Source organism: Pimephales promelas, chromosome 21 (genome assembly GCF_988280905.1).
Source record: "Pimephales promelas chromosome 21, fPimPro1.hap1.1, whole genome shotgun sequence".
Lineage (NCBI taxonomy): Eukaryota > Metazoa > Chordata > Actinopteri > Cypriniformes > Leuciscidae > Pimephales > Pimephales promelas.
The window spans coordinates 481,327-509,136 of record NC_142789.1 but is presented as its reverse complement, the minus strand read 5'-3'; the positions used below and the strand labels follow the sequence as shown (position 1 = coordinate 509,136).

Sequence of the window (27,810 nt, the reverse complement as noted above, 5' to 3'; positions counted from 1 at the left end):
AGAAGGTGTGTGAACCACCTCTATTAGTGTTAAAGCGATAGTTCAAGCCTAAAGTGTGCCAAGAAAACATCCCCACACCATTACACCACCACCACCAGCCTGCACAGTGGGAACAAGGCATGACTGTAAAAAAAAGATGGACGACGCCCCTTCGCTCTTTTCCATCAGAGAGAACCGAAGCCGCCAGTGTCTCGATATTACGCTGACATCTTGAACTTGCGTGTTTCGGGACCGGTCATGCGCAGGAAGTAAAGCCGCGAAATCAAGGCCGCGCCCTCATTCCCGCTGAATCAAACGCAAGCACACGCCCCGCACTTTCATTAAGTGTCCAATGATGCAATGATGTCCGCTGATTGCAGAACCTCGTTAAAATAAGGTAAATACAACTACTAACCACATAATCAACATTATTAAAAAAAGTAAAAAGTCCGCTGGCGCTTCAGTGACTACCTCGCAGAGAACCTGTCAATCATGATGTCAGAGCACCGTTTTTATCATCACATAACTAACTAAAAACAAACTTATTTTAAAAACGAACACTTGAAATTACATCAACGTGATAGAAACTACAGTAAATGACGGAAACTATCTTTTGAAAAAGGATATGTGAAGTGTAATTTAATTGTTTAGTTGGTCTCGCGTCCCATTGAATACCATGGGGAGGCGGGGGTTATGAGCTATACTAGGACCGGCCACTGGGGGGCGATCGAGACGTTTTGGCTTCACTTTTGAGGGCTTGTGCGGCACGCTTGATCTCAACAGAAATCCAGGCAACATTTCTCCAGTCTTCAACTGTCCAGTTTTGGTGAGCTCTTGCAGATTGTGGCCTCTTTCTCCTATGTGTAGTGGAGATGAGTGGTACCCGGTGGGGTCTTCTGCTGTTCAAGGTTGTGTGTGTTGTGTCTTTGCTGCATACCTCGGTTGTAACGAGTGGTTATTTCAGTCAAAGTTGCTCTTCTATCAGCTTGAATCAGTCGGCCCGTTCTCCTCTGACCCCTGGTTTTAACTATAATTATACATTTTACTTGTAACTTTGTTTTAACCAAATTAAATTGAAATGATTACAGGCTTTTTTTCTGTCTTGATTTGAGTTAAATTAGGGTTTACCCTGATATGGGTGTGTGTGTGTTTATTTTTGTCGTTATCCGTGTGTATTTAGACTCGTGACAGTTTGTTGGCTTGTTGTACGTGTGGGGCGTGTGAACCGCTCAGGTTTGGTTGGTGTTTCACCGTGACTGATGTTGAACAGTAAACACATTGAGTTGTTGATTATCTTATCATCATGTAAACCATATAAAGCACGGGTGCTGCCGTTAAGAAGGATCAATCCACCGGCACTGGAGACGCTTCTATGCTATTATTGCTCCCAGAATTTATAGTCAAATCTGTTGTATCAAAACTATGACTATGACTATAAAATAATATTTTTGATAATATTACCTATGGCAAAATATTTGAAAATATCTAAAAAAAAATTGAAAATTGTATATAATTGAATAAAATATTGAATAACAATTATATTAATCATTGTATTTATTGGTAAATCATTTTTATTTATCTTTTTTTCTGATGTTTTATCCAAAACAATTATTGCATATTTTAAGCCGGCACACTGACTTCACTTATTAGACAACAGAAGCAAAAATGCATCTCTGTTTTGTGTCTGTTTCAGATGATATGGAGGCCATCCCAGTGAAACAGTTTATCAAGCATGTGTCTGAACTCTACTCAAACAACCAACACGGCTTCTCGGAAGATTTTGAGGTAAGATCTACACACACACACACACACATTTCCAAGAGTGTCCCGTCTCCACGACTCAGACTTCAGTAAGCAGAGGTGGCGTCTCGTGTGGCTCCTCCTCGGCCTCGCTGCAGTGCTCCTGCTGACAGGTCTGAGAACAGCTGGGCCGGGATCCTCCGCAGATGTTGGTTTCTGGCAGGACAGGCCAGTCCAACTCAGCCTGTGTGAGAATGAATTAGGCCATCTGAACGCTGGCATCTTTTTCACACTGAGTTTGGACTCTCTCTGCTGTGTGTGTGTGTGTGTGTGTGTGTTAGTGCGACGCAGAAGCCAGAAAACTACACAACATTCTGTCTGACTAATGCGATGGCGGTTTGTACCAGGATGACTGGTAATTAGTTAACCATTGAGTCTTGGGCCACAGCGTCTGCTGGTGCTTTCAGGTGAATATCAATGAATGATTTCAAATCTTTGGCAACCGATGATCGCTGCAGGTCACACACACACACACATGTTGGGTTTATTGTGTCCTCTGTGGATCAGGATTCTGGAAGATCCTGATGTTCTGGAGGTCTAGCTTTGGCCGTGCACACATTAGTACATTTGTACTCGGATGCGTTGACAAATGTTTGCGGTCGTAGACAAAATGGATTGTTTCACCAATCATGAATGATTTAAATATCAGCAGTTCAGCGAAACAATCTGAGCCCGTCTTCAGTTGGAAGTGTGCACCACAAACACTACCTGCTTATGATTTATTTATTCTATCATTTCATTTTATTTTATAATAAATATTAAGATTATGTGGGGCAAAAATACTTCATTTAAATTATTTAAATTTATTTAAATTTTTATTTGTAACATCATTTCTTTATGTATAAATTATACAGATGTGGGCTGGCTAATTTTAATTAGTTTAGTTCAAAGTTAATCTTATATTTAAAACATAAAAAAATGTAAACAAATATAAATTTAATAGTTAATTTTGGAAGTTACTTAACTTAACTAAGCTTAATTTAATTTAATTATTAATAGCTTGCTTTGGTAGGTTGGAAAACTCGAAGTAGTTTAGTTCAAATGTAATCTTATATTTAGAACATTAAAAATTAAAACAATTATATATTTAATAATTCATTTTGGAAGTTTAAATTAAATTAAAAGCATGTTTTGTTTTTAAGCACCTTCATTTTTCTAAATATATTAGTTTAATTAATGATAATTGATGTTGTTTTCTCCGCACACCCGTTAGTAAGTCCAGTTGCCAGTCCAGAACTCGGTGTGTCTGTTGTGTTTGTAAAAATGGAAAGGAAAATCTTTGCATTTAGTTTGAGAGTAGGTCTTTCCCTGGTTTGGAGAAGAGAATGAGTGGAGGAGGTGTGTGGGCCACTAGGGCTCCTCTGAGGGCCTCACTTGGCCCCTTTGTTCCTCAGAGAGTGTGTGCCTGCGCTCATGTGGGCTTGATGGACATGGGGAAGCGGTTCCTGGGGGTTTCTGGTGCGGTTTCCCCTCAATGAACTCCTCTGTGGTTCCTGACCCCTCTCTCTCGCCTCCACTACTCCAGCAGAGGACAGCTGAGCCAAACCCCCTTTGGACGGAGCCCCGAGGCCCCTGACAAGTGGCTTTGTGCAACTGGGGCCGAAACAAGGAGCACTTGCAGTGATCATGGGAACAGGGGGGACGGGGGACGGGGGGGATTGGCCTGGACAGGCACAGGGATTATATGCGGCCCGGGCATGAGGGGTTTAGATGGACTGACTCAAAGGGAAAAAAGCAAGAGGACACTTGGAGAAGCTTGGCATTCAGCTGAGTGAATGGAGAACACCAGAGAGAGGAAGACAGAGTCCTGTAGTTTTATTGCAGTTTTGTGTTATTTATGTAGCTTTAATGCTCTTTAAAGGCAACATAAAATCATTTTTGTCTATTCCAAAAAATGTGATTGGTTCCTCAACCTCTTTTATGATAATATCAACTCTTTTAAGATGTTATTATATGGGATTTGCAAAACGGCCGGCAGAGCTCGTACCTTCTTTCCTCCAACGCTGGCCTTGACTCCACCCATAAGAAGACCATCATGCATCTGCAAAACGGCCGATGTGCGAGATCGCACTCTCTCTCTCTCTCTGGGCGACTTACACGTACTGCGACTGGGTCACAAGCGTTGAGTGTGCGCACTGAGAAGGGGACACGCGCGCGCGTATGGGGGAGGGGGGATGGTACGACCGTTTGATTGACACACTGGCTGTCCAATGATTCTCGGTGGTCTTGGAAATGATTGGCTGGAGTTTGTCGAGTCCTGCTCGCTACACAGACGATTAAATTGCTCAATTTTCATTTCAGCGCTTCACTCGGTGGCTGTAAGTGGCTCAGGAATAGGATTTCAAATGATTTTGAAAAAATGTTCAAAAAAGAAAATCACATACATCACATTTAATTGATATTTTTACTGAGGTAAAATGACCAAATAATATAATAGCCTAACAACTGCACAGCCCAATTGCTATTTAGAGATTATTTTAGACTGCTGTTGTACTTTCAAATGTCTTAGCAACAAAAAACTACTTAACTTTATTCTGGTCAGTGTTATGGAATAGGAAATAGCAAATCATCGTTTAGTTCCAAGGTGCATTATAATGTTAATAAACGGAAGATGGATTGATGGACGTTAATAATCAAAACTATACAAACAATGTCTTGTTTTGATCTTTTGCTTAATTAATAGAAATAACCCAAGCACATCATCATAATTTGGAGGATTGAATTAATATTTAAGATTGAATGTGTTCATTAGATGTAAGATTTCCGAGAACATGCATACAACCCCTCGGCACCAGATTCAATTATTCCAAATAAAAATGACTTTAACCCATTCTAGAGTTTTTGAAATTCACAGACATCAAATAATCAATAGATATTTGATATTTACTAAGATAATTTCCTGACACTGAATTGTGACATTTGGTCAATAAACACAAACTTCTGTGTTGATGTTCTCTTCATGTTAACCATTGGGATGTTCTCCTCGTCTAGCTCACCGCCTCGTTTCCCAGCAGGCTTTGTGGTTTACTTAAAAGCACACTTTTCATCATCCACTCACTTCCCAATGTAACTGTTTTCTTTTCGAATACTTTTCACTTGAGGAAGTAAACGGGTTAGTTGATGTGTTGTTCATGCTGACACCTCTCGTAAAACCATCAGATGACATCACAGGTCACATGACCAGAACTGATGGACCATCTTCACATACATGCTGACTTTATCCTGAGAGCAGCTCTTCTCCGAATGTGAGCGGGAGTTAGTAACCAGAAACCACACAGGTGTGTGTGTGTGTGTGTGTGTGTGTGTGTGTGTGTGTGTGTGTCATTGAAAACAGCCCCGGGCAGTTCTTGTGGTTTTAAACGACCGTGTCCACACACACCCTGCAAACGAAACACAAACCAATACACACGCAGACAATTCCTGTTTTCTGGCACGTCACTTCAACATCTCAGTGTTTTTGTTGTTCATACACTGTTGGTGTGTGTTTATTGAGAAATCTGTGAACAGCAGTGCTGAACTCATGGACACCATCCCTGCAAACTACACACAATCTGTGTAAAGGCACAGTAATCGTACGGCACGTGTAAGCAAACTGTAAAAGCCAATTATAAAAACAATTTATATACTGTTCAAAAAGTATTTGTTGACTTGTTGGTTCATGTCGTATTAATGTGTTGAACCACATGGACTCGATTAGATGAATCACTGTGTCACATGTTAAGTATCTGATGAATGAGTAAATGTGTGCTGGAACTGCGTTTTTATTTGTTTGGTAATATTATTATTTTTTGTTAAATAGGGGCAGGTTTAAATAAGCTAATTGCTTCTGCCTGCTCCTTCTCAAACAAATTTTTATTTTTATTCTTTTTTTTTTTTGTTCCTGTTTTGGTATTATTATATTATTATTATTACTATTATTTACTGTATATATACTAGGGCTCTGCAAAAATTAATTGTGATTAATCGCATCCAAAATAAAAGTCTGTGTTTACATAATATATTTGTGTGTGCTGTATATAATTATTTTGTATATATAAATACCTATGCATGCATGTATATATTTAAGAATTATTTGCACTTAAATTCTGTTTATATATATATATATATATAAATACATGTATATAAATATAAATATTTTATATATGAATAACACATTTTCTTAAATATATACGTGCATGTTTTATAATTATTTTGTATATATAAATACACACACATGCATGTATATATTTAATAATTATTTGCACTTAAATTATGTATATATATATATATATATATATATAAATTCTGTATATGTGTATATATATATATACATAATCTATATTATATAAATATAAATATTTTATATATGAATAACACATTTTCTTAAATATATACATGCATGTGTGTGTGTATTTATATATACAAAATAATTATATACAGCACACACAAATATATTATGTAAACAGACTTTTATTTTGGATGCGATTAATCGCAATTAATTTTTGCACAGCCCTAATATATACATATTTATTTTTTGGTGGTTGTGTTTTACTTTGTGGTTTTAATTATTGTTTTGTTGTTGTGTACTGTATCTATGTTGATTGTTTGAGACAAATAATAAAGAAAGAATGAATGTAAATGTAAACTTCAGCGGTGGATCTCTGCTTCTACATCTGTGTGTTCTTGAGGAACTCGGTTTGAGTTTGAGTTTTGGGGAAATTACATTTCTTTCTTTCCTGCTCTGTGAGTGTTATGTGTATGAAAAAGAGTTTTGTATGATGAAAAACTGAAAATGAGACGTGTGTGTGTGTAGGAAGTGCAGCGCTGCACGGCGGATATGAAGATCACATCAGAACACTCCAATCATCCGGACAACAAGCACAAGAACAGATACATCAACATCATCGCCTGTGAGTCTCTGTCCGCCTCTGTCTCTCTCTGTGTTTCATTACAAATGTTATTATAGCAGCGATGCATTCATCTGATATAAAATCACAGTCAAGACATTTATAATGTTACAAAAGATTTCTGTATCAAATCCCTGTTGTTCTCTGGAGCTTTCAGTTCATCAAAGAATCCTGAGAAAAGTCTGTCATGGTTTCCACAGAAATATGAAGCAGCACAACTCTTATCAACATCGACAATAATCATAAATGTGTCTTGATCAGCAAATCAGAATGATTTAAAATGATTTCTGAAGGATCATGTGACACTACTGGAGTAAAGATGCTGAACAATACATTTTAAATACATTTCAAAATAGAAAACAGTCATTTTAAAGGAGTAGTTCCACTTTTAAAAACACTTTAGCTGATAATTTACTCACCCCCGTGTCATCCAAGATGTCCATGTCTTTCTTTCTTCAGTGGAAAAGAAATTAAGGTTTTTGATGAAAACATTCCAGGATATTTCTCCTTATAATGGACTTCAATGGGGACCAAACGGTTCAAGGTCCAAAAAGCAGTTTCAGTGCAAACTGTTCAAAGGGCTTTAAACGATTCCAGACGATGAATAAGGGTCTTATCAAGCGAAACGAGCGGCCATTTCAAAACTTATCCCAAAAATGTAACTTTTCTAAGGACAAATGCTAGCCTTGCTCTATACGTTCAAAAGGTCACGGGAGACGTAGCCAGAAGTACAGAATCAAAATCGTCCGACGTCGTTGTTTTACCTTTTAATTCCTTTTTTTGTAAATGGCGTTTGAGTTAGTTTGCACGTTCAACCTATGCGTTCAACTTGTAAACACTGACTCTGTACTTCTGGCTACGTCGCCCGTGACCTTTTGAATGTAATTACGTATTATGTGACGTTACAAACGTGCCTCACAGAATAGAGCAAGGCTAGCAGTTGTCCTTAGAAAAGTTACATTTTTGGGATAAGGTTTGAAATAACCGATCGTTTCGCTTGATAAGACCCTTATTCATCGTCTGGAATCGTTTAAAGCCCTTTGAACAGTTTGCACTGAAACTGTCTTTTGGACCTTGGACCGTTTGGACCCCATTGAAGTCCATTATATGGAGAAAATCCTTGAATGTTTTCATCAAAAACCTTCATTTCTTTTCCACTGAAGAAAGAAAGACATGGACATCTTGGATGACACGGGGGCGAGTAAATTATCAGCAAAAGCTTTTTAAAAAGTGAACGACTCCTTTAAATTGTAATAACATTTCAAAATATGATTGTTTTTTACTGTGCTTTTGATCAAATAAATGTAAAAATTGATCAAACTTAAACTTAATGATGATGATCTGGTTATCTTCCATATTTTGACAAGGTTTCAAGTGAGCATTTTGTGCTCCATCGGAGGCAATATTTAGTCATAATGTTTCCAGAGTTTTGTTTGCATGTTGTGGTGTCGGACGTGTCCCTCACCGTCCATCTCTCGCTCTTCCTCCAGACGACCACAGTCGAGTGAAGCTCCGGCCTCTGGCGGGCAAAGACTCCAAACACAGCGACTACATCAATGCCAACTACGTGGACGTGAGTGCTGTCTGCAGACGTGAGGGCTTCGAGTAGTCCGAGTAATCAGCTGACCGTGTGTGTGTGTGTGTGTGTGTTCCTGCATCTGTCTCCTCTTCAGGGCTACAACAAACCCAAGGCCTACGTCGCCGCTCAGGGTCCGCTCAAGTCCACGTTTGAGGACTTCTGGAGGATGGTGTGGGAACAGAACACCGGCGTCATCGTCATGATCACCAACCTGGTGGAGAAAGGCAGAGTGAGTCATGTGACAGCCATCACAGTTTCCCAATGGCTCGTTTCGTATGGCCTCTGTAAACCACGTGTCCCTGTCGTGTGCGTCTCACAGAGGAAATGCGACCAGTACTGGCCGACGGAGAACAGCGAGGAGTACGGGAATATCGTGGTGACGCTGAAGACAACCAAAGTCATGGCGTGCTACACACTCCGCATCTTCAGCATCAGAAACACCAAAGTAAAGAAGGTAAACTTTTCTCATTCTCACACCAAAACACACACTGATCGTTAAAATGGTCATTCAATAAAACAGGTGCTTTTATTTACTACGTATGTGTTAAAAAAACACTAATATAGACAATTTCTGAAACGCATGAACAAAAAGCCAGTATTTGTTTTTTTTACTTTATACCCATGTATTTCCAACCTCTCCTTGTTCTAATAGCAAATACTCAATTTGATGAACATAAAATAGAAATACATTCACATACAATAGTCATTTAGCAGACGCTTTTATCCAAAGTGACTTTCAAAGGATGAGAGCAATAGCAGCAGTGAAACTAACAGTAGGACAGTAATATGCTGTGGCAGGCCCAGTTCAGTCGAACACAGTATACGTCAATTAGTTTTATGGATTTATTTTTTAACTCAGTGCAATCATTAGAAGAACATTTTTGGTCCTGAGACTTCCACTGAAGATACATGTATATGTATTTCTTAATATATTTAGACCACTTCCATTATCGGTTGCAATTAGACTGTGTGACTTTCAACCGGTATAACAAAAAGTGTTTATGAAAAACATCGCCTATATACCCTACATTATATATAAACATTACAGTACATATAAACATTATATACCCAACATTATAAACCCAACATTTAAACATTATATACTACATTACAAATTATACCATATATTATATATACATTACATTACATATAAACATTATAAACCCAACATTTAAACATTATATACCCTACATTACACATTCTACTCTTCATTTAAACATTATAAACCCAACATTTAAACATTATATACTACATTACACATTATACCCTATATTATATATAAACATTACATTACATATAAACATTATATACTCTACATTTAAATATGATATACTCTACATTTCAACATTGAAACCCTTGTTATTGTGATTTGGACTCTATGAAGCACCTTATAATTTGACCACATGACTTGTTTGTTAAATGTGTGTTAAATTAAACTGTTGAACCGGTTCCCTGTATTGATTAGTTTTTCCTTCATGAGGGGTCCTAAAATACATTTAGCTTGAGATGGTATGATGTGTGGTATCACTAGTTTCTTCTTGTATGTGTTTAGTGTTTGATATCTAGTTCTTCTGGGTTCCCCATATTAGTCCGTCATTGTTCTGACCTGAGTCTGTATGTAAGCCGCAGTGTTTTGGCTGTTTGTGGTGTTCCTGCCCTTTGTGTTCTTTGGTTCCTATTTGCTTTGTTTGTTAAATATCCTGCATTAGTTCCTCTTCTCCTCAATGCCTTCCTTGCTGCCGTTACACAATACCATTTAACTCCTAACAACAATCTTTGTCTATTATGGTTTTATAAGCATCCGTTTTAAAATCACCTCATCAAACTGGAGAAGGCACTCATAATACACTCATGTATGCGAGGTCGGAGAGAGTGATCCGCTCTCTCTGTAAATCTCCTTCATAATACGCAGAGCCCCATCACGGATAAGAAATAAGGCTGTTTTTTATAGCAGCTGTTAGATTTGAGGTTAGCTGCCATCTTTTTAATGCCACAAGGAAAAGTGCATGCATGGTGATGTATGGTTTTACAAAAGCTGTGCAATCGTAGTGCGGCAAGTTTGAAGTACATCTCTGATCTCCTTTCAGCCCACCATTATGTTTTTAGCAATCTCAGGTCAACCTGTAGTCTACAGCTGACACGTCTGAAATGAAAAGGAGATTGTGCTTTTTCAGCTTTGGAACAATCTGCCATCTTACATAAAGACTGCACCTTCATACATTGATTTTAAATTGTTGCTTAAAACCCTCTTATTTACTGCTGCGTATGGTCATACGCGGCCCTAGTGCTAGTGCATTGTTTATTTGTGGTTTTATGGATACTTGTTTACACTTTGGCCAGCAGCTTTACAGCAGCTGACTGACTGACTGACTGACTGAGAGGAAGGGTTATTTGAAGATGAGGGTTATTAATCAGGGGTTTTGGGTTTAATGACTGTCAGATACAATTGCGCAAAAGCATCCTTTTTACACTACTTGCCAGGGCCAAGTTTCTAAAAATATCCTCAAAAATGTAGTAAAAAAAACTGACTTGAGGGTGATTCTCACTAGTTAGTTATGTTAATAAATGGGTCGGTTTTACTTTGTTTATTGTTTTGCTTTGTTTTTTGTTTTTGCTTTTAGGGGATTTTTATTTATTTATTTATTTATTTATTGAATTTTGGAGTGGTTTTGGTTTGAGGGGATTTTTATTTATTTATTTATTTATTTTTGGAGTGGTTTTGTTTTGGGTTTTTTTAATGGTTTTGTTTTGGGGGGATTTTTTTATTTATTTATATATTTATTTTTGGAGTAGTTTTGTTTTGGGGGGATTTTTTATTTATTTATTTATGGAGTGGTTTTGTTTTGTGGGGATTTTTATTTATTTATTTGTTTATTTATTTATTTATGGAGTAGTTTTGTTGTGTGGGGATTGTTATTTATTTATTTATTTATGGAGTGGTTTTGTTTTGTGGGGATTTTTATTTATTTATTTATTTTTGGAGTGGTTCTGTTTTGGGGGATTTTTATTTATTTATTTGTTTATTTATTTATTTATGGAGTAGTTTTGTTGTGTGGGGATTGTTATTTATTTATTTATTTATTTTTGGAGTGGTTCTGTTTTGGGGGATTTTTTTATTTTTATTTATTTAATTCTTTTTTTTAATGGTTTTGTTTTGGGGGGATTTTTATTTATTTATTTATTTATTTTTGGAGTGGTTTTGTTTTGGGGGGATTTTTATTTATTTATTTGTTTATTTATTTATTTATGGAGTAGTTTTGTTTTGTGGGGATTTTTATTTATTTATTTTTGTAGTGGTTTTGTTTTGGTCGAATTTTTTTTTTTTTTTTTTTTTTTTTGGAGTGGTTTTGTTTTAGGGGGGATTTTTATTTATTTATTTATTTTTGGAGTGGTTTTGTTTTAGGTGGATTTTTTTATTATTTATTTATTTATTTTGGAGTGGTTTAGTTTTGGGTTTTTTTTTTTTTGTTTTTTGTTTTTTAATTTATTTTGGGGGTGGTTTTGTTTTGGGGGATTTTTATTTATTTATTTATTTTTGGAGTGGTTTTGTTTTGGGGTGATTTTTTTTATTTTTAGTTTTGTTTTTGTTTTTGGAGTGGTTTAGTTTTGTGGGGATTTTTGTGTCTCGATTTGTTTTATTTTAAAAACCGCAGACGTCTGTGTTGTTCTTCTAAGGGCCAATCCCAATTCTACCCCTTACCCCTTCACTTTCCTCTAGCCCTACCCCTTCGCCTTCCCCTTGACCCTTGAAACAGAGTGGCAATGCGTAGGGGTGAAAATATTCCCCTAAGAAATGGGACACCACTACGCCTCCGTTAAACGTCATTATAAGTCGTCGCTAGCGCCTACGTCAAAGGAGATGCGCTGATGTTTATCACAACGTCCAAGATGCCGTCGACAGGTGCAGTTATCTCAGTCGCGTGGGTTACAGCTATTTTCTTGCATTTATCTTGTGAAGTTCGCAGGAAACAACGGAGACGACGAAAATATGTTGCAGGACTATCGTTAGCAAACTACAGTAATTTTAGCGATTTTTTTACAAACGTTTCTGTGAAGAAACTGACCGTAAATATGAACAGAATATTGAATGTACCATAAAGCAAATCATTATTTGTCGTTACAATACTTATTAAAGCCACAAATACTTAAATGTATGGGTCTCCTTTGTCGCTTGGGCAGCCAGCCTGGGTTAGCAGTGACACTTCTCATACCCCTTCGTTTGAAGTGTGCTCCCGAAAAATCTTCGTTTGAAGGGCTATCTGGCCCTTCCCCCTAGCCCTCCCCCTCCAACCAAAAGAGAATTGGGACAGCCCTACCCCTTCACGTGCACGCGCAAAACGGAGGGGAAGGGGAAAGTGAAGGGGTAAGGGGTAGAATTGGGATTGGCCCTAAGAGTGGTGTGGTCATGTGTTCAGGGTCAGAAGGGAAACGCCAAGGGCCGTCAGAGTGAAAGGAGCGTTCTGCAGTATCACTACACCCAGTGGCCGGACATGGGCGTCCCCGAGTACACCTTACCTGTGCTCACCTTCGTCAGGAGGTCCTCTGCCGCTCAGACCCCAGAGATGGGCCCCATGCTTGTACACTGCAGGTAACACACACACTTCCACTGGCTCATTTAATGGCTAAACGGAGCGGTTTTTCATGTCATTGATGTGTTTTCCGCATCAGCGCTGGAGTGGGCCGGACGGGAACTTACATCGTGATTGACAGCATGCTACAGCAGCTGAAGGATAAAGGCTCAGTCAACGTGCTGGGCTTCCTCAAACACATACGAACTCAGAGAAACTACCTGGTCCAAACGGAGGTGCGTCACCAGTCCACATCCGTCCCGTGTGTGTCGTCCAGCACGTCTCTCAGGCTCTCTGCTGTGTGTGTGTGTTTAGGAGCAGTATATTTTCATCCACGATGCCTTGATGGAAGCCATTCTGGGTAAGGAGACAGAGGTGCCCTGCAGTCAGCTGCACAGTTACGTGAACAGCATCCTGACGCCGGGGCCAGGGGCCAAAACACGGCTGGAGAAGCAGTTCAAGGTGCGGACCATCTCTCTCCTCATGCAAAGGCATTTCCATCCAAGCTGACTGCAGAACGGATGTTTTTAGCATATCAAAACAGAAGAATTTTGAATGAAATTGGTTCAGTTTTATCAGCTAATACTGGTTTGCACACTGTGACTTACAGCCCGGGTCTGACAGCTTCTGTGTGGGTAAAATCTGTGATATTTCATGAGTTTATAAAATGTTTTATTGAGCCTTGAAGTTCTGACGTTTTATGGTTCTGTTTGGTTCAACCCTGAATATAAATCCTCACCATGTTTTCTTGGGTCGGCTGTGACCGCGGCCGTATTTCCGTCCGGTTGAGTTCCTAAGATTGAAATTGCAATACTTTAATGTCATGAATCTGAGTTTGTTTTGTCTTTTAATTAGGGTTGTCAAACGATTAATCGCATCCAAAATAAAAGTTTGTGTTTACACAATATATGTGGGTGCAATGTGTATAATTATTTTATATATATAAATACACACACATGCTTGTATATATTTAAGAAATATTTTCATGTATATAGATTTATATATAATTTATATTATATATAAATTTAAAAATTTTATAGCGCTGTGCAAAAATGAATTGCGATTAATCGCATCCAAAATAAAAGTCTGTGTTTACATAATATATTTGTGTGTGCAGTATATAATTATTTTGTATATAAATACCTATGCATGCATGTATATATTTAAGAATTATTTGCGCTTAAATTCTGTATATATATATATATATATATATATATATATATATAAATACATAATCTATATTATATAAATATTTTATATATGAATAACACATTTTCTTAAATGTATACATGCATGTGTGTGTATTTATTTATACAAAATAATTATATACAGAACACACAAATATATTATGTAAACACAGACTTTTATTTTGAATGCAATTAATCGCAATTAATTTTTGCACAGCCCTAATATTTTATATATAAATATTTTTTTTCTTAAATATACATGCATGTGTGTTTATTTATATATATATATACAAAATAATTACACACAGTGCACCCACATATATTATGTAAACACAAACTTTTATTTTGATTGCGATTAATCACGATTAATTGTTTGATGGCCCTATTTTTTCCTAAATCTTATGTTTTGTTAAAAGTAAAAGAGTTCAACTGTTTGTTTTTTATTCGTTTTGTGTTTGTTCCTCGTTTTGTTTGGTCTATTGAGCCCTGTGGTTCATAAACTGCAACTGCACATATTCCTGTTGAATTCTAAGGGTCATGTGATGTATTTGTTGTAATTTTTCCTCTTGTGTACAGTTGGTGACTCAATGCAATGCAAGATTTGTGGAGTGCTTCAGTGCTCAGAAAGACTGCAACAAAGAGAAGAACCGCAACTCTTCTGTTGTCCCCTGTGAGTAACGTATGTTAGACAATTAAAGCATCTGATGCACATCCGATTGATTTATTGTTTATTGTGTACTGTGGCCATTTCCTTTTCTTTTTTATTCTGTTTCTCATACCCCGGCCCTTTATGATAACTATCTCCACTCATATCCTAGTATCGAAACTGCAGCACATATTTCAGACCTGTTTGAGCTAATGAGATCACCTGCTCTTATTCTGCGTCCTGATTGGCTGTTTTTGTCCCCCTCAGCGGAAAGAGCACGTGTTGGTCTCGCACCGCTGCCTGGAATGAAAGGCACTGATTACATCAATGCGTCTTATATAATGGTGAGTGCACAGTTAAACACTAACCTGCACTGGATTAGCACTCGGTGTTCTGGGAAAAACAGATCTGCTTCACCATTGGAAGAATGAACATTTGAAGTAATGTTTGTGCACTTTTTTTTTCAAATGTTATATATAAAAGGGTTTATACATGGCTTTAAGAATGAAAAAACAGACATTAGGGAGTCAAACGCAAACTTCACACTGTAGTTAAGCATTTTAACCACTACTTTGTGATATCCTAAGCCCTGAGAGTTTATTTAAGTGACTGAAAGTAAACGTTGTTTACTGCCTGACAGCCAAAATTGATTGGTCCTTTTGTTTTTTGAACGTTTTCTTACTACTACTAGGGCTACTACCGGAGCAACGAGTTCATCATTACCCAGCATCCCTTGCCTCACACCACTAAAGACTTCTGGAGGATGATCTGGGACCACAACGCTCAAATCATCGTCATGTTACCAGACAACCAGGGCCTGGTGGGTATTCAGGAGCTTCACGCTAATCTTAGAGACTGTGCTCCTCATGAGCAGGGAATTATGGGAACTGGTTGTGGGCCATTCCACCGAATGGGTGACATTTGTCAACTTTATTTTTGATCTTTGTCAACATTGAATCTAATACTACACATATTTAACTATTCAAAATGTGTATTGGTCAATCTCAGGCAACTTTATTTATTTTTTTACAAGGTTTAAGCAGAATATGGACACATGTTTTCTCGATCCTGTTACCGAAAATCATTTAAAAAGCAAGTTTAGAAGCATGTCGATTAATTCCTTTGTTTTCCCCACAAGAAAGTGTTTATTTTAAAGACATTGTTGGTTATATGTTCAAAAAATTGATATTTGTGCCAATAAAACCACTATTAAAGCAAGGTGTATTTTAATTTAAAAAAAACAAAGGCATTTTTTTTTCATTTTAGAGACGGCCAAAGCCTCAAGCTTATAATTGTTTTTAGAATTAATTCATTACATAATTGTATAAATTATGGGCCAAACAAAACTGATAAAAATAGTGGTTTAAATTAATTTTTTTAGCAAAAGAAAAAAAAAATAGTAACAGGACTGAAAGTAACAGGATTGAGTTTTTAAGCAAAGCGTTATCAAATATATGGCATATGGCCACATAGCATTGATGCTAATAGCGTGAGGACACTGAGCCATTTCTAGTGCCTTACCAAAAGTTCATATTTAAAAAATAAAACAATTAAATCTAAGAAAAAGTTTAAGTAACAGGACTGTATGTTCAGATTGACCTTCTCATTCAAACATACAGAAATGACTTATAGTCGTCCCATTGCCTTCAGGAGATCCAGATGATGCAACTTCCTGTTGGAAATGTGTCTCGTGAAATATTCCACGTTTTTCAGACGGGGGGATGTAATAGTGTAACAGGACTGAGTGAAAACTAAAATGTGTATTTTATCTCAAATATTAGATCAAATGTTTTTTTTAAAGCAGTTTGGATATAAAGTCACACAACAATGCAAGAAAAATCAGATTTCTGAAGGATTTTAATCATATTTCATAGAGATGCAGAAAATGCTATTTTTTAGTGTTCTGTGTCATTTTTATTAATGTTTTTAATTAAATATTTTAAATGTGTAGATAGCTTAATGTGCATGACATTTTGCTTAATAATAAAATGTGTTTTGGAGTTAATTTTCATGCAGTTTTAATGTCCTGGGGACAGAACTGGATTGGCTCTAGTAAGAGTGTGTGATTGCTCAGTGTTGGCGTTTGCTCCCGCAGGCGGAGGACGAGTTCGTGTATTGGCCGAGTCGAGAGGAAGCCATGAACTGCGAGGCGTTTACAGTCACGCTTATCAGTAAAGACAGACTCTGTCTCTCCAATGAAGAGCAGATCATCATTCATGACTTCATCCTGGAGGCCACTCAGGTCTGTGTTTGGACGAAACTATAGAATAGATCAATAGCAATTGCATGTATTTCATCTAATATTATGCTACTGTATATAATATAATATTATATTGAACTATAGTTGATTTTAAATAATTATTAATATGCACTACCTTTGAGTGTTTTGTGCCGGGTTTCTGACGGAAGGGCCCTGTTTACAGCTGGTGTTAAGATGCTTAAATGGTTGTAGAGCCCGTTTACAGCTGTATTTAACATCGTCCACTTGTGATCTGATCAACCAAAACTCATCTTAATACCTATTATGGCCAACAAGACTGCATTATTGAATCAAAAATACAGTGCATACAGTAATGGTTTCATTTTTAATATATTTAAGAATGTAATTTATTTCTGTGATGGCAAAGCTTCAGAAACATTTATTATTATTATTATTATCCATGTTGAAAACAGTTGTGGAAACGGTGGTACTTTTTTTTGTTTTTTAAACATCTTCCTTTCTCTCTTTAGGATGATTATGTTTTAGAAGTTCGTCATTTTCAGTGCCCAAAGTGGCCAAACCCTGACGCTCCCATTAGCAGCACCTTTGAGCTCATCAACGTCATCAAGGAGGAGGCCATGACCAGAGATGGACCCACTATAGTGCATGATGAGTAAGTGACGCTCTTTTAATCCAAATGTACAAAACCTGTGTAAGCCTGATAACTGAGGCTTTAGGGGCTGGAGGGATGGATTCTATGGATACTATGTCATAAATTGAACATACTCCAAAAAAAGTTTCATGTTTTGTGACTTGCTTCATACAGTATGTGTGCACTCAACATCGCTGAGCAAATTCAGCCTTATAAATTCTCAAACATTGGCAGTTTTTTTGGCCATCCTTCATGTTCAGCTCCTACAAATCTGATGGAGGCAGAGTCTCGATTCTCACCGAGTGCAGACGAAAGGCCTTCCGCTCGAGACCACAGGAGTATCTCGACGTGAGCGCAGGAATAACTCCACAGGAGAGACAGAAGGAGGAGCACTTCACAGGCTAGCATATCTTCACCGCTAATGAATGCAATGCTAATTAAGACTGCCATCTTTTGGAAAGCTCTTAGGGCTGATACCATAGTAACATTACACATTCTGAAAAGCTCAATTAGTCCGCCATGTTTATCAGATGAGGCGAGCTCACCACATTAACTTAAGGAATGAACATGAAGGGGCCATTGTTGCAAAGTGATGTCTGTTGAAATGAGGGAATACTCGTTAGAGCTAATTGGATCACAGCACCTTAGTGTGTCAAGCAATAGAAACAGTAATGGATTCCATTCCCATAGAGTTAAATATAGTGTTTATGGGGGGAGACGTTGCACTAATCTCAGAGAAGCAAGAACATTAGATGAAATGAGACAGGAAGTGGCCTGTACTGTGATCTATGATAAAGAATCTATAATATTAAAACAAGAACTTTGGAATAAATTATGTCTTATGTACATATGGTTATATTTATTTATTTATTTATATTATTTTATTTACTTATTTAGATGATTGGTTGAATTTATTTATTTTTTATTTTATTTTTAATTTAAAGGAATATATATACTACACTATATATGTATAACAGTATCATAAGAACATAAAGGTCTTAAATTTATAACAAAAATGTCCTCATGCACATTCTAGGTCATATTGTGCATGATTTTATATATATATAATTGATTAAAAACTTGAAAAGCTTAAAAGACAAAAGACGAAAATTAGAAATGTTGCTTCGGTTACTAACTGAAATAAATAAGTTTAAGTAAAAGCTCTAAAATTTAAAACTGAAATTAAAATAAATTAAACCTATATAAAATGTTTTTAAATAATTATACAATTGACAAATGCATGTAACAAAATTACTAAACAAACTAAAATGGATTGAATGAAAGCTAAACGTATTAAAATAAAAGCTAATTTAAATATTAATAAATGGTAGTATATAAATAAAACTAAAAAACCCCGTCTGACATCACCAATCGCACATTTCTAGCCTCATCCTTTAATTTCTTGTCATATAGACACAACAGGTCATGTTCCAGTCAGTCCTCAATGAAACACTTTGAATGCCCTACACTTTATTTCTTGTTTAATATTTTTCATAACTTGGCATATGAAACATTGTAAGGCATAAGGAGGATGTTTGACCCCAAAAGTCTGGTTTATTTTCCTAGTGTGATTGCTGCGTACTAGAGCCCGACCGATAAAGGATTTTGAAGGCCGATACCGATACAAATATTTTTGGGTTTTAAAATCCGATATATCGGCCGATATTTTATTTATTTATTTATTTTTTTAAACTGGAGATGATTAGTCACAAATGTTGTCATGCTTATTTGAGTTAAGAGAACTGATGTGGATGATCTTTTAACTGTTATTCAAGCAATGTATGTATCGTGTTGCCAACAGGGACGGTGTAGAGTGCCCTCTGGTGGACAAACTATACAACTCCAACACTCATGACATGGTTCAAGCGTGTTTCGTCCATTTTTTTTTTTGAAATATTCATTTATCGGCCATTATAACTGCCGATAGCGATAGTTTGGAAAATGCCTAATATCGGCCGATAATATCGGTCTGGCTCTACTGCGGCCTCGGGTGGTGCGATGTGTTCACTACTGTTATCATTACGACAGCAAACACCTTCAATTACTACTTGGATTGTACACTTTTCAATTTGAGTAAATTTAGGTTTATAACTGGTCTGTTTTCACCTAATTGATGAACTGAATCATAGTTCGAGAGTAAAGCTGCAATTCCTCCATCACCGTGAGACTCCTCCGTAATCATGTTCAAGTGAAAGTCGCTGTGCTGCATAATTAGACAGTCTATTAGCCAAAGCGCTTTTCCTCATGTTTTGTGAGTAGTACACCCTAAGAGGTGACTTGGGTTGCACAACACTATATGATGATGTATGTATGTGTGTTTGTGTGTGGACAGGTTTGGTGCAGTGTCTGCTGGGATGTTATGTGCCCTCACCACACTGTCGCAGCAGCTGGAGAGTGAAGGAGCGGTGGGCGTCTATCAGGTGGCCAAGATGATCAACCTCATGAGACCAGGGGTCTTCACCGACATCGTACGTGTTTATATATTTATACTATGTATTCTCCAAAACTACGCCCCACTCTATAGTCATGTTTTGTGTTTTTCAGGAACAGTACCAGTACCTTTACAAAGCTATGCTCAGCCTGATCAGCACGAAAGAGAACGGCTCCAGCCCCATGTCCCTGGACAGAAACGGCAGCATGGCCACGTCTGACGAGTCGGACCCGGCGGAGAGCATGGAGTCCCTCGTCTGAAGCCCGCGGAGAGGCGCTTAATCTCACTTTGTAAAACTTCAAGGACTAAGACAGACTTTTTCTGAGGCCTTTTTTGCCAGAACTCTTGGTTAAAAGAATAACCTGATTACTTTTTTACACTGATAAAAAGTTTTTGATATTTATTTTTTCGCCATTTTATGTCTTAATGTTATCCTACTGAACATTTGCACCGACGTTTTTTGAGTTCACGACAAACAAAACGAAATGAAACACAGTTCTGTCTAGTTTGCACTATGAAACTATCAGTGTTACTGCCTACCCCACAGTCTCTCTCGAGCTCTCGCTGTCACGCTCTTGTTTTTGACATTCCACGATGATGAAAACGCTTTTCCACGCACACCTCAGAAGCTGGAAAAAGAGATTAACCCCACATCCAACTTGCGAAGACTCACCGCAAACCGTCAGATTCACCCATGAAAGGCCATATGGACCGTTCGTTTTGGTTTGTTTGTTTGTTTGCTTGCTTCCGCACCCCAAATAGTAGATCTATTCATTATGCTTCTAGTTAAACCCATATTTACTTTGGAAAAGGTGGTATTAAAACAGCTACTGTGAACTTTTGTATGATTCATATTCTGCTTTTAATATATATGAATATATGGTATATCATGATAACTTGTGCTTTTGTAAATGTTAACCGTCGGACCCCCGGCCGGCGCTCATGACTTCTCTAGCACCCCCTGCTGGTTTGATTTCACCATTGCTTTATGCTGCAAGCTGCTACTTGTGTCACTTGAGTGCAAGCGGACAGGTAATGATATCATGTGACGCGTTACCTATGGACGAGTTCATTCTGTTATTGGCCCACTTCATTTTGTAATTTTATACTGCTCTACTTTGTCCTTTTTTTTCACAAGCCGTCCCATCACTTTGAGAATAATGTATACAAGTCTCTCGATGCCTTCTGTACAGTCTCATTTCACCTCGGCAGGTGTGTGTATGTGTGTGTTTGGTATTGACTGGTTTTACTAGTAGACTCATATCACATTTCTTCACTAAACAGACTTCTTACAGTATCAAAGATACGCTAGGAAATACGGTTACCGTAATATCGTAAACGGTTCCCTCATGCAGGATGCAGCACAAAGGCCTTGCTAAAGTAACGTTAGAAACAGGGGACCCGTGATTCATTAATTTTTACCAAAGACTAAACTTTCATTCACGAAACACGTGGGAACGTTTTTATTTTTATTGTTGGGTAACGCAGTTTTAAAAAGAATGTTTTTGGGAAAAGGATGATTCCACAGGCAAAATAATGTTTTATGTTTTGATTGTGTTTTTCTTTCGTTTTGTTCCACTAAAAATGTTTGTTTCTCTGGTCACCTTTATTTTTGTTTGTTTTTTTTTTATGTTGCAAGTGAATGAGAATGTATACTATTACGGATTTCTTTTTTTGTTTGTCTTTTGAAAGATTGAAATGGTTATGCTGTTCAGATGGAGAAGAGCAACATTGAAGCTGTTTATTCTGTTAATGTCTTGTTTCTCCTAAGAAGAAGGCCGGAAAATGAAGTCGCATCTCTCCAACATTTGGGGTAATATTCTGACTGATATCACGTGAGGTCATTGGAGGTGACAAGCTGCATTTCTACATCTGTTCTGACCTTTATGCCCTGTGGTGTCCCCTTTGTTCCCCTAGCATTATTTGTGGGTTGTATTTACATTATCATGTACATATCTTTTGTTGCTTCATTAACCCTTCGCTCTCTGAAAGCTTTGTATCCTGGCATATAGTCGCAAACTTTATATTTTCATATAAATCAACTTGTTTTTAGTTTTGTGTTTAGTTCTCATATTGATGGTTAACACAAAATGTCCCCAAGGTGGCTGACATCATATTCCAAACACACTCACAACACTCATAAACTAAGGCAGTGATTGTGGGGTTTCTTTGTTTCCCCCCGTTTGAATCGAAATAAAATCTGTTTGATAGTCCAGAAGTGCAATAGTATAGCTCTTGTAAGAATAATTCCCCCATACAAAGCAGGTGGGTGTCACCATCATATCCTCTTTTTCTAATCTGGAATAACACACAAAGGAAATTTTTCTCTTGGGTTTTTTTTTTTCTCTCTATTTTTCTTTTGTTGAAAGCTATATCAAAGCATTCTATTATAGTGTTATTTAATATGTAAATTGTATTGCTATACATAAAATAAAATATGAGTTTTGATGTACTTTAAGTAAATCTCCATGTTGTACATTGTGTGGGGTGAGTGTGAGTCTATGCTGCCTGATATTTATATTTGATTGCTTCTTTACAATAGTGTTGTAGTCTAGAGACCGAGATCAAGTCAAAGACCAGTGTGTGTTGAGACCACGACGAGACCAAGACTTTGAGGAGACCAGGGCAAGATCAAGACTTTGAGGGGTTGAGACCAAAACCAGTGTGTGTTGAGACCAAGACGAGACCAAGACTTTGAGAAGACCAGGGCAAGATCAAGACTTTGACGGGTTGAGATTTTGAGGGGTTGAGACCAAGGCAAGACCAAGACTTTAAGGGGTTGAGACCAAGACGAGACCAAGACTTTGAGGGGTTGAGACCGAGATGAGACCAAGACTTTGAGGGGTTGAGACCGAGATGAGACCAAGACTTTGAGGGGTTGAGACCAAGACTTTGAGGAGACCAGGGCAAGATCAAGACTTTGACGGGTTGAGACCAAGACGAGACCAAGACGAGACCAAGACTTTGAGGCGTTGAGACCAAGACCAGTGTGTGTTGAGACCAAGACGAGACCAAGACTTTGAGGGGTTGAGAGACCAAGACGAGATCAAGAATTTGAGGCGTTGAGACCAAGACCAGTGTGTGTTGAGACCAAGACGAGACCAAGACTTTGAGGGGTTGAGACCAAGACGAAACCACGATTTTGAGGGGTTGAGACCAAGGCAAGACCAAGACTTTGAGGGGTTGAGAGACCAAGACGAGATCAAGACTTTGAGGCGTTGAGACCAAGACCAGTGTGTGTTGAGACCAAGACGAGACCAAGACTTTGAGGGGTTGAGACCAAGACGAAACCACGATTTTGAGGGGTTGAGACCAAGGCAAGACCAAGACTTTGAGGCGTTGAGACCAAGACCAGTGTGTGTTGAGACCAAGACGAGACCAAGACTTTGAGGGGTTGAGAGACCAAGACGAGACCAAGACTTTGAGGGGTTGAGACCAAGACGAGATCAAGACTTTGAGGCGTTGAGACCAAGACCAGTGTGTGTTGAGACCAAGACGAGACCAAGACTTTGAGGGGTTGAGACCAAGACGAAACCACGATTTTGAGGGGTTGAGACCAAGGCAAGACCAAGACTTTGGGGGGTTGAGACCAAGACGAGACCAAGACTTTAAGGGGTTGAGACCAAGACGAGACCAAGACTTTGAGGGGTTGAGACCAAGACGAGACCAAGACTTTGAGGGGTTGAGACCAAGACGAGACCAAGACTTTGAGGGGTTGAGACCAAGACTTTGAGGAGACCAGGGCAAGATCAAGACTTTGACGGGTTGAGATTTTGAGGGGTTGAGACCAAGGCAAGACCAAGACTTTAAGGGGTTGAGACCAAGACGAGACCAAGACTTTGAGGGGTTGAGACCGAGATGAGACCAAGACTTTGAGGGGTTGAGACCGAGATGAGACCAAGACTTTGAGGGGTTGAGACCAAGACTTTGAGGAGACCAGGGCAAGATCAAGACTTTGACGGGTTGAGACCAAGACGAGACCAAGACGAGACCAAGACTTTGAGGCGTTGAGACCAAGACCAGTGTGTGTTGAGACCAAGACGAGACCAAGACTTTGAGGGGTTGAGAGACCAAGACGAGATCAAGAATTTGAGGCGTTGAGACCAAGACCAGTGTGTGTTGAGACCAAGACGAGACCAAGACTTTGAGGGGTTGAGACCAAGACGAAACCACGATTTTGAGGGGTTGAGACCAAGGCAAGACCAAGACTTTAAGGGGTTGAGACCAAGACGAGACCAAGACTTTGAGGGGTTGAGACCGAGATGAGACCAAGACTTTGAGGGGTTGAGACCGAGATGAGACCAAGACTTTGAGGGGTTGAGACCAAGACTTTGAGGAGACCAGGGCAAGATCAAGACTTTGACGGGTTGAGACCAAGACGAGACCAAGACGAGACCAAGACTTTGAGGCGTTGAGACCAAGACCAGTGTGTGTTGAGACCAAGACGAGACCAAGACTTTGAGGGGTTGAGAGACCAAGACGAGATCAAGAATTTGAGGCGTTGAGACCAAGACCAGTGTGTGTTGAGACCAAGACGAGACCAAGACTTTGAGGGGTTGAGACCAAGACGAAACCACGATTTTGAGGGGTTGAGACCAAGGCAAGACCAAGACTTTGAGGGGTTGAGAGACCAAGACGAGATCAAGACTTTGAGGCGTTGAGACCAAGACCAGTGTGTGTTGAGACCAAGACGAGACCAAGACTTTGAGGGGTTGAGACCAAGACGAAACCACGATTTTGAGGGGTTGAGACCAAGGCAAGACCAAGACTTTGAGGCGTTGAGACCAAGACCAGTGTGTGTTGAGACCAAGACGAGACCAAGACTTTGAGGGGTTGAGAGACCAAGACGAGACCAAGACTTTGAGGGGTTGAGACCAAGACGAGATCAAGACTTTGAGGCGTTGAGACCAAGACCAGTGTGTGTTGAGACCAAGACGAGACCAAGACTTTGAGGGGTTGAGACCAAGACGAAACCACGATTTTGAGGGGTTGAGACCAAGGCAAGACCAAGACTTTGGGGGGTTGAGACCAAGACGAGACCAAGACTTTAAGGGGTTGAGACCAAGACGAGACCAAGACTTTGAGGGGTTGAGACCAAGACGAGACCAAGACTTTGAGGGGTTGAGACCAAGACGAGACCAAGACTTTGAGGGGTTGAGACCAAGACTTTGAGGAGACCAGGGCAAGATCAAGACTTTGACGGGTTGAGATTTTGAGGGGTTGAGACCAAGGCAAGACCAAGACTTTAAGGGGTTGAGACCAAGACGAGACCAAGACTTTGAGGGGTTGAGACCGAGATGAGACCAAGACTTTGAGGGGTTGAGACCGAGATGAGACCAAGACTTTGAGGGGTTGAGACCAAGACTTTGAGGAGACCAGGGCAAGATCAAGACTTTGACGGGTTGAGACCAAGACGAGACCAAGACGAGACCAAGACTTTGAGGCGTTGAGACCAAGACCAGTGTGTGTTGAGACCAAGACGAGACCAAGACTTTGAGGGGTTGAGAGACCAAGACGAGATCAAGAATTTGAGGCGTTGAGACCAAGACCAGTGTGTGTTGAGACCAAGACGAGACCAAGACTTTGAGGGGTTGAGACCAAGACGAAACCACGATTTTGAGGGGTTGAGACCAAGGCAAGACCAAGACTTTGAGGCGTTGAGACCAAGACCAGTGTGTGTTGAGACCAAGACGAGACCAAGACTTTGAGGGGTTGAGAGACCAAGACGAGACCAAGACTTTGAGGGGTTGAGACCAAGACGAGATCAAGACTTTGAGGCGTTGAGACCAAGACCAGTGTGTGTTGAGACCAAGACGAGACCAAGACTTTGAGGGGTTGAGACCAAGACGAAACCACGATTTTGAGGGGTTGAGACCAAGGCAAGACCAAGACTTTGGGGGGTTGAGACCAAGACGAGACCAAGACTTTAAGGGGTTGAGACCAAGACGAGACCAAGACTTTGAGGGGTTGAGACCAAGACGAGACCAAGACTTTGAGGGGTTGAGACCAAGACGAGACCAAGACTTTGAGGGGTTGAGACCAAGACTTTGAGGAGACCAGGGCAAGATCAAGACTTTGACGGGTTGAGACCAAGACGAGACCAAGACTTTGAGGCGTTGAGACCAAGACCAGTGTGTGTTGAGACCAAGACGAGACCAAGACTTTGAGGGGTTGAGACCAAGACGAGACCAAGACTTTGAGGCGTTGAGACCAAGACCAGTGTGTGTTGAGACCAAGACGAGACCAAGACTTTGAGGGGTTGAGACCAAGACGAGACCAAGACTTTGAGGGGTTGAGACCAAGACGAGATCAAGACTTTGAGGCGTTGAGACCAAGACCAGTGTGTGTTGAGACCAAAACAAGACTTTGAGGATCAAGACTTTGACGGGTTGAGACCAAGACAAAACCAAGACTTTGAGGCGTTGAGACCAAGACCAGTGTGTGTTGAGACCAAGACGAGACCAAGACTTTGAGGGGTTGAGACCAAGACCAGTGTGTGTTGGAGGGGTTGAGACCAAGACGAGACTAAGGCCGAGTCAAGACCAAGATCAGAACTCCTCAAATTCATCTGAAAGATCGAAATGTACTGCATGAGAACTGTCTCATAATAAATAAATACAATTAGCATAATAAGATGCGATGAACTGTTTCCAAATCAAATGAAATCACTTACAGGAAAATTAATATGTGTATTGCAGAGATGGCACATACGGAGGTGTATTGCATTCACTTGAAGAAAAAAAATCTACTCTGTTTTTCTGAATTAATGAGTTAATTTTTCATGGAATTTTTTTTTTTGCTCTGTTTTTCTGAATTAATGAGTTAATTCAGAAAAACAGCAAAAATACATTTTCTCATGAAAAATTAACTCGTTAATTCAGAAAAACAGAGTAAATTTTTTTTCTCATGAAAAATTAACTCATTAATTCAGAAAAACAGAGCAAAAACTTTTTTTCTCATGAAAAATTAACTTGTTAATTCAGAAAAACAGAGCAATTTTTTTTCTCATGAAAAATTAACCCGTTAATTCAGAAAAACAGAGCAAAAACTTTTTTTCTCATGAAAAATTAACTCATTCATTCAGAAAAACAGAGCAAAAAAAATTTTTCTCATGAAAAATTAACTTGTTAATTCAGAAAAACCGAGCAATTCTTTTTCTCATGAAAAATGAACTCGTTAATTCAGAAAAACAGAGTAGATTTTTTTTCTCATGAAAAATTAACTCATTAATTCAGAAAAACAGAGCAAAAACTTTTTTTTCTCATGAAAAATTAACTAATTAATTCAGAAAAACAGAGCAAAAACTTTTTTTCTCATGAAAAATTAACTTGTTAATTCAGAAAAACAGAGCAATTTTTTTTCTCATGAAAAATTAACCCGTTAATTCAGAAAAACAGAGCAAAAACTTTTTTTCTCATGAAAAATTAACTCATTCATTCAGAAAAACAGAGCAAAAAATTTTTTTCTCATGAAAAATTAACTTGTTAATTCAGAAAAACCGAGCAATTCTTTTTCTCATGAAAAATGAACTCGTTAATTCAGAAAAACAGAGTAGATTTTTTTTCTCATGAAAAATTAACTCATTAATTCAGAAAAACAGAGCAAAAACTTTTTTTTCTCATGAAAAATGAACTTGTTAATTCAGAAAAACAGAGCAATTTTTTTTCTCATGAAAAATTAACCCGTTAATTCAGAAAAACAGAGCAAAAACTTTTTTTCTCATGAAAAATTAACTCATTCATTCAGAAAAACAGAGCAAAAAAATTTTTTTCTCATGAAAAATTAACTTGTTAATTCAGAAAAACAGAGCAATTTTTTTTCTCATGAAAAATTAACTCGTTAATTCAGAAAAACAGAGTAGATTTTTTTTCTCATGAAAAAT

At 38.5% G+C, this 27,810-nt stretch overlaps 1 protein-coding gene across 4 annotated transcripts in view; it reads left to right on the top strand.

Annotated features, from left to right (window-relative positions):
• The window catches only part of ptprga (protein tyrosine phosphatase receptor type Ga), a 281,085-nt gene extending 258,676 nt beyond the window's left edge, over window positions 1–22,409 (top strand). For all 4 annotated transcript variants that reach the window (XM_039656230.2, XM_089125112.1, XM_039656229.2 and 1 more), the window contains 15 exons: window positions 1,673–1,764; window positions 6,572–6,668; window positions 8,156–8,238; window positions 8,339–8,473; window positions 8,564–8,698; window positions 12,660–12,832; window positions 12,913–13,048; window positions 13,128–13,274; window positions 14,576–14,669; window positions 14,913–14,989; window positions 15,337–15,465; window positions 16,741–16,887; window positions 17,376–17,518; window positions 19,830–19,965; window positions 20,042–22,409. In XM_039656230.2, the coding sequence (XP_039512164.2) occupies window positions 1,673–1,764; window positions 6,572–6,668; window positions 8,156–8,238; window positions 8,339–8,473; window positions 8,564–8,698; window positions 12,660–12,832; window positions 12,913–13,048; window positions 13,128–13,274; window positions 14,576–14,669; window positions 14,913–14,989; window positions 15,337–15,465; window positions 16,741–16,887; window positions 17,376–17,518; window positions 19,830–19,965; window positions 20,042–20,188 (1,871 nt within the window). In that variant the 3' untranslated portion in view covers window positions 20,189–22,409. The remainder of the gene's footprint in view (window positions 1–1,672; window positions 1,765–6,571; window positions 6,669–8,155; window positions 8,239–8,338; window positions 8,474–8,563; window positions 8,699–12,659; window positions 12,833–12,912; window positions 13,049–13,127; window positions 13,275–14,575; window positions 14,670–14,912; window positions 14,990–15,336; window positions 15,466–16,740; window positions 16,888–17,375; window positions 17,519–19,829; window positions 19,966–20,041) is intronic.
• The last annotated feature ends 5,401 nt before the right edge of the window (window positions 22,410–27,810 follow it).